General features: G+C 41.8%; 1 protein-coding gene across 3 annotated transcripts in view; it reads left to right on the top strand.

The window, feature by feature from the left end:
- The first annotated feature begins 376 nt into the window (after positions 1-376).
- The window catches only part of arfgef2 (ADP-ribosylation factor guanine nucleotide-exchange factor 2 (brefeldin A-inhibited)), a 35,657-nt gene continuing 26,203 nt past the window's right edge, over positions 377-9,830 (top strand). For 2 of the 3 annotated variants that reach the window (XR_007038508.1, XM_047366911.1), the window contains exons 1-5: positions 377-744; positions 5,130-5,160; positions 5,511-5,634; positions 6,749-6,895; positions 7,586-7,765. Coding sequence is in view for 2 of the 3 variants with exons in the window: in XM_047366911.1 (XP_047222867.1) it covers positions 570-744; positions 5,130-5,160; positions 5,511-5,634; positions 6,749-6,895; positions 7,586-7,765 (657 nt within the window). In the remaining variant the exon portion in view is untranslated. The remainder of the gene's footprint in view (positions 745-5,129; positions 5,161-5,510; positions 5,635-6,748; positions 6,896-7,585; positions 7,766-9,830) is intronic. The other variant, XM_047366905.1, reaches the window with a different exon arrangement.

Raw genomic sequence — 9,830 nt, 5'->3', positions numbered from 1 at the left:
GAATCTAGTGATGGAAATTCCGGATCTTTTCCTGGATCCGGATCATATTGTTCAGCGCAGTCAAGACAGCCGATAAGTCCCCGGCTCCTAAATAGTTCATTAGTTAGTACCACTCCGAACTTTTAACCAATAGTTAAGCCAAGTCCAAAGTTCTTATTTTTAATTACTTTATCTGTATACGAGAATGCACAATAAATATTCATTTTTATTGACTTTTTTATTTTTATTGACTTTTTTAACCTAGTGTTTAAAATGAAAACGTCATGATAAAATAGTCCCGTTGCCAGAATGACTGCATTGGGACCAACAGGAGATGGTCGTCATTGTTCGGGTAAGCTAAAAGAACCCAAGGCTCTGACTCGGTTTCGAGCGACGCACCAGTAGCTGAGCATCACCATCACATGACGTGACGTGTAGCCAGCATGGCGGCGCTGGAGCTGAGGTAGAACCTCTACTGGACAGCCACCGATAGCCTGGCTTTCGCTAGCTTCCCTCGTTACCTGCTTTCTTCGCGGGGGGCCAGGCCGAACATGACGGCCTGAGGAGAGGAGCGGTTACACGACCGAGAGATGCAGGAGCAGCGACCGCGGCCGCCACGGGAGCAGCAACGGCAACACACGCAGTCAGGAAACAGTAAAACCAAGAGCATGTTTCTGTCCAGGGCGCTGGAGAAAATCCTGTCGGATAAGGAGGTGAAGAGGAGCCAGCACAGCCAGCTGCGCAAAGCCTGTCAGGTGGCTCTCGGTACGTGGTTTATGTCGGGTTCTGGTTCCGCCACGCCGTGTTATGGGTCAGATTTAATATATATTTTGTGGTGTCGGGCTGGTTGTTGGGGGACACTACCTGAAGTAGTCTTTTTTTTTTTTGGGTTTGCTGATTTATAGAAAAGGTTCTGAAGGCTGATCCACAACAGGCTCAACGAGTCTAATTATTGTGGTGTTTCCTCAGGACCTGACCAACGGCGGCGAAGATGCCCAGAAAATAATCGAAATAACTCTTATTTCAACGTACATAACTGAAATGAAGGTGTTACTTTACGCAACCTTTGTATTAGAAATTCATTTTTAAAAGTAAGTTTAATACGTTAAAATCTCGAACTCATAATGTATTGAGATACCAAAATAAACTATGAATTGAACCGTCATATCGGAAGCTAACTTCAGCTCCGGGGACTTTGTCGGCCTGTGCTGTCTGCTCAGCGGTCACTTCATGTTGAACGGCAGCGCTGCCTCGTTATTGTCGTCGCTCTCATGCCTTGATAAGTCGCCCTCCTCTGGGTAGGAAACTGTGGTTAATGTCACTACGGATCGCTTTGAACTGTAGCAGTCGTTAGCTAGCTGAGGCTAGTTTAGCCAAAACAGACCAATCCGTGTGTTGAACGTAGCACTGTCACCCAGCCAGACCGTCCGGTCCTGCTCTGCTCTGCTCTGCTCTGCAGCCACATCAACACACAGAGGAGGGATCCACCTCCCGGATCTTCTAACCTGTCTGCACGGATAGTGTTACACAGGACAGGCTGCTGAGCTCACGGTGTTTTACATTTTTATTTATTAGCTCAACCCTCCTGTTTTTGGTCTGAACTCGCCTCCTTATCAGGTCTAAAAAGAGCTATGCATGTGTGTGTTAGTGCTTCATGTCTGTGGCTTGTTGACAATGAGGAGTATTCATGGCGCTGCACCACAGGGTTTCAGGTCTTGTTTGGTCACCTGAAATACCAGCTTGAGGTGATGCATTCAAATTATTCATGAAACTAGAGGAACTCTTCCCATCTCCAGGGTGGACATCTATTTGAAGCATTTCATTCCAGCTTCACACCCAGCTGGTGGTGTTGGGAAGCTTCTAAACCTTCCCATTTGAGTGTGAAATCTAACCTGAACCTGATTTATTGTTTGAATTGAATCAAATGGCGTGGATCTGTGAGCCGCAGATGTATGGAAGTGCACCACAGCAAGTTGTGGTTTTAATCCGATCAGTTCTGCAGCTTTCTATGTTGCTATGTAGATTATAAACGGTGCTAGTAAGAGGTTTGCACACATTCACGTTGGACTTTCAACTTTATGATTTTAGCATTTCTTTTTCCATGGAAGAATGATTAAACGATAACCAAGACTCATTATTTTAAACGCAAGGACTGAGTTTGAATACACTGGGTCAACCTGAAATATATCTATACACCTCTTCGTCATATTTAGACAAATGTACCTTAGGAAGTTGCAGCTTGATCAAATGGTCCATCAAGAAGACTGGCATATTTTGCCGCTCTTCTTGGTATGGGTCTCGCTTTCATGCAAAATCCATAAATCCTTAACATGTTTGAGGTCAAAGCCGTTCCTAATGTTGGCCTGCTTCTGCCTATTCCACAAATAGACTCTCATGTGTTTTGTGGATTATTGTTCTGTTGGGACACCAACTATGTCCAGGTTTCAGCCATATAGCTACTGATTTGAGATAAAGTTAAGCCATTTGGCCTGATTATTCCATCCACCTTTTGCAAGGTCCCTCAATATCTGGCTGCAAAACAGGCCCTTAGTATGATGCCATCTCCTCCATGCAGGACGGCTGGTTTAAAAAACCTCCCTTTTTTTTCTGTAAACATGCTTTTATCATTGTGGTCAAAAGGCTCAATCATTGGCTGACCAGCTTGTTGATTTCTACAAAAAGCATATGGTCAAGGTCCATCTTGATAAAGGACATTACACCAAATGGTAATGGGGGAGTATGTGTATGTATGTAAGCCTGTATGTATAATTGTGAGCCTGTGTGGTTTGGAGAAAATCCATCAAAAACAAGTTGAAGGTCGCCTGGAAAAAAAACCCACAATCCATAAAGGCCTAAAATAGATACATAATAAATGCAGATGATAAATGTATCTAAACTTCAGATTAGAACTGTAAGAGTTTACTTGGATCTTTTCTTAACCAACCTTTTGACCTCTGGTGCTTCGCTGTATTTCTGTGAGAACAAAGAAGGAAAATGATTACGTGGCATTCAGTTCACAGGTCGACTTTCCAAGATTCTTCATACAATTACTGTTCTTATTCAGATGTATTTTGTCACTTATTAGAAGCTAAAAACAAACTGTTGTACTTTATTATATTCAGTAAAAAAATTCTTTAGTTGCATAGAAGTTACTACTTCTTTCATTTCCTCTTATGACTTTGCAGATTTTATGCACCTTGTCATCTTTCATGCTGTATTTTGCTGCACTTGATGGTTTTGTCAAATTATCAACTGAACTTGTCAGCAAAGTGCGTTTAATCTTATTTGTGTAAATGATTTAGGCATGATCGAGACTTTGACACGTCTGTATTTTGTTGTAATGAAAACTGCTTCTTTAAATGTTGCCAGCATTTCTGCGTCCTCATTCGCTGCTGAAGAGAGTTTAACTGTAATCAGTTTTGGGGAAATATTAGAGCTCAGCACAGTGATCAGAGTTAAAACAATGTCACATTAATCACTTTTTGTATTTAGATCCTGGACTAGTTCACACCCAGCTGAAAGTAGAAAGCCAAGGCTCATACTTTCCTGGTAGCTGTTTTAAAATGTAGTCATGGTAGAACTGTGATTGTGACATTTCTGGTATATGTTGCACAAAATAATTTCCTATATCAGTGACACTAAAGGACTTCGAATGAAGTCAACCGGGTCTTTCTTTTAAGCTTGATCATTTTTCAGCATCTAAAAGATTCGGTTGGTCACGTTACTGTGGAGCCCAAGCTGAATAGAATATATGAAGATATCGACTTAGTCAGAAAAGCTTCAGTAGGAGAGGAAATGAGATGATGAGATCCTTGGGGATGGGACCGAATTCTGTACTTTTATAGGTACCGACCGAATTCCATCAGTACTACCGAGTACCGATTCACGTAGAATCAAACAGTCCCATGTTTCGGTACCTAAACGCATCATTGTGACACTGAGGGAGTGGAAGAGTGGGTGATTTTCCATCTTGGACATGAACACGCGCAAGAGCATAATGACGTCAGTAGCTGCTGGTACCGTCAACAAAGCAAGCACTGAGTTACGTGCGCTCCCACGCAGGTGAACACAAGCTCCTGACAGCGGACAGAAAAACATGCGCTAAAACCTAGAAACAGGTAAGGATATCTGCGGTTTTAAAAAGCGCCAAATTTAGTTTTGATGGCAGCACTTCCTCTCCTGCGAGCAGCAGCAAGGCTAACTCTCCTACTGCTGGTACATATGGCGAACGTAGAAGTACACAACATAGACGAAGTGTTTCATGCCCTGCCTCTGACACACAGCAAAAGTCCAATCACCACAGGATAAAAGGTTCTGACCTGGCTTGGGAGTCGGAGGTGAAATGATCCCCCTGGATCTCGAAGACTGAGCTTGGTAATTAAATACATTCATGATGGATAGAGAAAAGAAAGAAAGATGGAAAGAGACAGAAACAGATAAAAGACGTTACAAAGAGACAGAAAGATGGAGAGACAGTTAAAGATAAAGAAAGATATAGACATATATAAATACAGTAGGTAGAAGATAAACTTTTCAGAGTTTATTTTCGTAAGAATGTTCTGTTGAATATGTAGACAGCTGAAACAGGCTGCAGTCAGAGGAAACCATGGGCCCAGACATTTATATATTCTTCTGAGTGTGTGTGTTTATACACTCACTTGTTTAAGCACAAGATTTTTGTCAAGGCTGAAGAGACAATTTTCGTCAGCCTCAGATCTACGGCTACAACAACATTCAACACCGTTGGCATGCCTGCATCCGTTAGCGACTCGTTGTCTGCAGCCAGCAACATGGTCGGGTTTTAACTTGTGCATTACACGGCGTAGTCAGTTAAGGGTTTTAATGTTGAATGTTTGAAACAACTGATGTTGCAATACCAACAGCTGGATGTTGTTTTGATATATTCATTAAAGTCTTATGTTTTAGATTTTATTATTAAACAAATTAACATTTATTAACACAAACACGCACAAAAGTACCGAAAACTGGTACTGCTGAGTACCGGTATCGATTCCCTGGTACCGAGAATCGGTACCATATCGACAAAACCGCTTGTCTGCCAAAGAAACGGTATGTTGTCAGATCTGTGAGTGACCCAGTAACCCTCGGATGTGTGTTCTCATGCGACCTCTCTTGTCTCCCTGTCTTAGATGAAATCAAGGAAGAACTGGAAAAACAAAAGTAAGTATCGCTACATGCATGCAGGAGATTAAGCTTTCCTTTCAACATGAGGCACAGGGCATAGGACTATAACAGCAGTCAGTAGCAGCTCACTGCCGTGTGTTACTGAGGTCATTTACTGCAGCCTCAGTCTATTGGCAGCTCTTCAGATGGCCTTCAGGTTGCATGTCTGATGCTGAAGATAAACCCTCTTGGTGATAGTTAGTAATTATGTTGTTTTTAAGGTTTAAAACTTAAGCTTTAGTGATCTGAAATAAATGTGCAGTACTTATCATTTTTTATTTGTTTTAGACAAAGTAGGGTCTAGAATAATGTAGCCTGTGTTTCTAAGCCAGCTGTTTGTCTCCTAGGGACGGAACAGTGGTCCCACCCAAAGCCAACTACATAGAAGCCGACAAATATGTGCTGCCGTTTGAGTTGGCATGTCAGTCCAAGTCCCCAAGGATAATTAGCACCTCCTTGGACTGTTTACAGGTATGTTTCCACTGCCACACACACACACACCCACGCAGGTTTGAGCTCCTGAATACAGTTGGATAAAAGTTCTTTATGTCTCGTTTCCACAGCAGGTATGTTTGGTTGTCTGTCGGTATGTTGCAAGGTGGTGTGTTGGTGAAACCTTGCTACACCTGTTCCACATGCTTGGTGTGCACCTAAAACAAAGACTCCACATTTTTTCCTGCAACTCTGAGTCTAGCTTGACCTGGTGACTTTATTCAGGAATGATCCTGTTTCTCACAGTTATGTGTGTTCTGTCATCTAATCGCTACTGTTTCCAAGCTATTAATGTGGTAAATAAATGCTTTTTATTATTTTTAATATTCAAACTCAAATTTTGTAGCAGTATCTTTGCCATCTTTGACAAGGTTGTTATACATGCCTGCTTTCACATGACGGGAGCCTCTTTCGTCAAACACTTCAAGGTGGGATTCATGAAGGAAACCGATGCAGCGAGGGGGGTAGAAGTCAGCCCGGTCGTTACGGGACACGCCGGCTTCGGTCAGGGCGGTGATGTAGTGATGCCGACTGGTTTTTTGCACCCAGACAGTCTGAGGACAGCCTAGTTCTTGTTTCAGCCTTTAAATTAGGGTGAAAACAACTAATCTGGATCCTTTTAGTGGTATTTGATTTGACGCCGGATATGACAAACCATGAAGGTTTGATTTATTTGGTTTGTAGTCTTCTGTGGAAGTACAAGGCTTTGGTCAAACCTAGCGTTAGCCTCCGTCCTGGGTGATCTGATTGGGCCTAGCCTGGAATAATTGCTGATCATCAGGATCAGTGGTTCTGAGACAGTTTTCTCTGCTTTAGTTTTACAGTCTGAATAGATTCTGGACCACCAGCTGACTACATCGGCGCTTAAACAGATCCATTCTATGAACAACATTGATAAATTCAGGCATTGTTGCCAGATGGTGAAAATAATTTAACCTGCAGTTTTTATGATTAAACATTAAATGTAATCTCACGCACACCTACGGTAATTACAATTTGAGTATCAGCCTGAGATTTGGGGTCATCAGCTCAGATCCCCATATCCCCTCTTTCCTTCTTCTGCCCTAACCTGGACCCCATGTCTCCTCTGTAGAAACTGATCGCGTACGGTCACATCACCGGCAACGCCCCAGATGGCAAAACGCCGGGCAAGCGGCTCATCGACCGGCTGGTGGAAACCATCTGCAACTGCTTCCAGGGCCCACAAACAGACGAGGGAGTCCAGCTACAGATCATCAAGGTACACGCAGCGATGCTCCTTCCATACGGTAGCTGTCTGATTGTCCAGCTGTCAGGTTAATTATTTACTGGGAACCAATCTCTTGTAAGCCAGACATAAAAATGTTGTTGGCACAGAGAGAAAAAAAACCTTTAGATGCTACATCTTCTCTGAGTTTGAAAAGTATTCACAAATATTAGTTTTTTTTTTATTGTTCAGGTGATTCGAATATTTGTAGTTGGAACATATTTGTTTGGCCTTAAGCTCTTTGTCTAAAGTTCACTGTGTGATTGTGGATAAACTGGTGCAGCCAATAGATTTCCTGCAGCATAATTTAGCTAAATATCGATAGAGTTTTAAAGATGTATTCTAAATCTTTTCATTCTTTTGGTTGTTCAGGATCTTTAAGCGTATCCTGGCTGGTAGAACAGGATAATGTGTGTGTGTCCTTCAGTCAGCGTGGTCCTATAACTGTTGACATAAGATTTATAGACTGATAATCAACATCTGTTTGTACGCTGAGCCAGACCTGAGTGTTGGCGCAGTTTTTTGCTCAGTATATTTAGTTTCCGCTCTAAAAGTTCAGCAACATAGTAATGAGTGTGAAACCCTAAGTAAGTGATAGATAAAAGGAAGTGGAATGGTGAGTCAGCAGGTGCAGGGGCAGCATCCTGACTGATAAAGTCTTAACTTCCTGTTGTGTCTGTCCAGGCCCTGCTGACAGCAGTGACCTCCCCGCACATAGAGATCCATGAAGGTACGGTGCTCCTCACAGTCCGGACCTGCTACAACATCTACCTGGCCAGCCGCAACCTCATCAACCAGACCACAGCCAAGGCCACCCTCACTCAGATGCTCAATGTGATCTTCACGCGCATGGAGAACCAGGCTGTTAGTTTCACACGTTACTCTTCATTTGTTTTAAGCAACTGTCCGTACACGGGGTAATGGGTGGCATGGAGAGTCTTCACTTCTTATTTGTTCAAAATACCTTAAAATAACCTTTGGGAAATAGATAAACATTGGAGCTAATGAAGTTTCTATTAAGCAATATTCTAAATGAGCAAAAGCATACAACCCTTTATGGAGTTCTGGAGCATTTCTAATTATGGACAGAGTTCCTCCTCCTTTTCTGTACATTTTTTAAAGGGACATTGCAGTTGTGTCAGAGTGGGGTCGGGTTGGATTTCTAAGCAGTCAGTGTCTTACCTGCACTAAACTAATATGTCAAATGATTCTTATTAAGGGAGAAAGTTTTTTATCCAAAACCAAACAGGCCTAATATGGAAAGTTGCTGCCCCTAAACCTCCAAACCAGTTGTGCCACCCTTGAAGGAAAGGATTCCTTAGAGTTTTAGAACCATTTAAGGTTAAGATTATTCCTGAACCTGGCAAGTTTAGATTTAGACTATTGTCATTCATCCAAGAAGCCTGGTTCTGATAGAAAATGAGACGGGCATCTGAAAAATGATAAAATAACGTTGGAGTATCATTTTGAAAAATAAAAAGATCAGTTATCCACATTTAAAGGAAAAACGGGATGTCAGAATATACACCTTTCTCAAAAGTCAATAGAATATTATTTTTATTAAAGAAATCAAACCCTACTAATAGTTGCTGACTGGCTTTTTGTACGTTTCCACTGGTATTCTGATGAGCTTCAAGTCTTGTATGTTGGAAGGCCTCCTTGTCATCACCTTAATCTGTGGCTCCCTGTAAAGCTTTTCTATCAGATTCATGTCGGATCTCTGGCCGGGCCAAATATTACTCGTTAATATTACTACCAGTCAGAAGAAACATGCTGGAATATTTAAGGATTACTGTAAACTAGGGCTGGGACTTTAATATGTTTATTTTGATTAATTAAAGAAAAAATGTGTTAAAAAAAAAAGAAGTAATGCCTTTAATCACACTGTGGACTGTCAACACAAACACTGTCTGAACTAGTGAATATCAGGTGTGAATAAGACACAGAATGATCTGTGGGCTACGTAGCGCCTCCTCCCTGGATCGTGTGTTCTGCTGGTGGAAGGAGAGGAGGACTGTTGGTGAGAACATCCTTCTCCAGACTGATGCTTTGTTTCTCATCTGTTCTTCAATTTCTTTGGGTCAGACTTGTCATGATGTTCTTGCTTTTTGAGCTCTTTTAGCCCACTTCATGTTGTCAGACAGGTTCTATTTACGTAATGTGGTTTTACTCCTCAGGTCAGACAGTGATCAGCCATGGGTGTGGGTAGTGAATGGTGGGTAGTATAGCTGCTTTCCCTTAGTGAATGAAATCATCACGTATTTACTCAGTTTATCTTTGATTATCCGGACCCGGCGACCCGTGCATGTTGGCTACAGTCCTCGAAGGAGCCGTCACCGGATGCATGTCTTCCCTTCTCTTTCTCCACCCTATTCCCAGTTACTTTTCAAAATAGCTAGTGCAGTAAAAATAAAAAATGTAAGGATCCCAAAACCTTAAAATGTGACAACAAAGCAGTTCTGTGAGAAATACTTGTTCACACTACACTAACAATTAGGCAGATTTTGAAAGTTAAACTTTGTAACAGAAAACGTTTCAAGTTCTTGTACAAATACAAGATGATCTCATACTGGCCCATGCCTTCTTATGCTAATCTCTGTTTAATAATTCAAACAGAAAAGTTTTAAACATTGATTTAAACAGACAAGCAGTGAGTAGCAATACGTGAAAATGATCGTGGTTTTAAAACCTGGGTGCACCTAGTTAGGGTAACAGGCTCATGCCTCTGTGTTTATGTGGAGCCTGAGTCCACATGTAGGAGCAGCCTGAACAGTAGCACTGCTTATTGGTTTTACACACAGGGATATTCTGGTTAAATGTTTCAGGATTAGTTGGTTTCTCCACCAGCCTGCAAGGATAAGCAGGTAAAGACAATATTAGTACTAGTTAATAATTGATATTTATTAAGGCGCCATAGTATCCAGACCAT

This window comes from Girardinichthys multiradiatus, chromosome 1 (genome assembly GCF_021462225.1).
Source record: "Girardinichthys multiradiatus isolate DD_20200921_A chromosome 1, DD_fGirMul_XY1, whole genome shotgun sequence".
Taxonomy (NCBI): Eukaryota; Metazoa; Chordata; class Actinopteri; order Cyprinodontiformes; family Goodeidae; genus Girardinichthys; species Girardinichthys multiradiatus.
The sequence above is the reverse complement of the archived record's forward strand: the minus strand, read 5'-3'. Positions and strand labels throughout refer to the sequence as shown.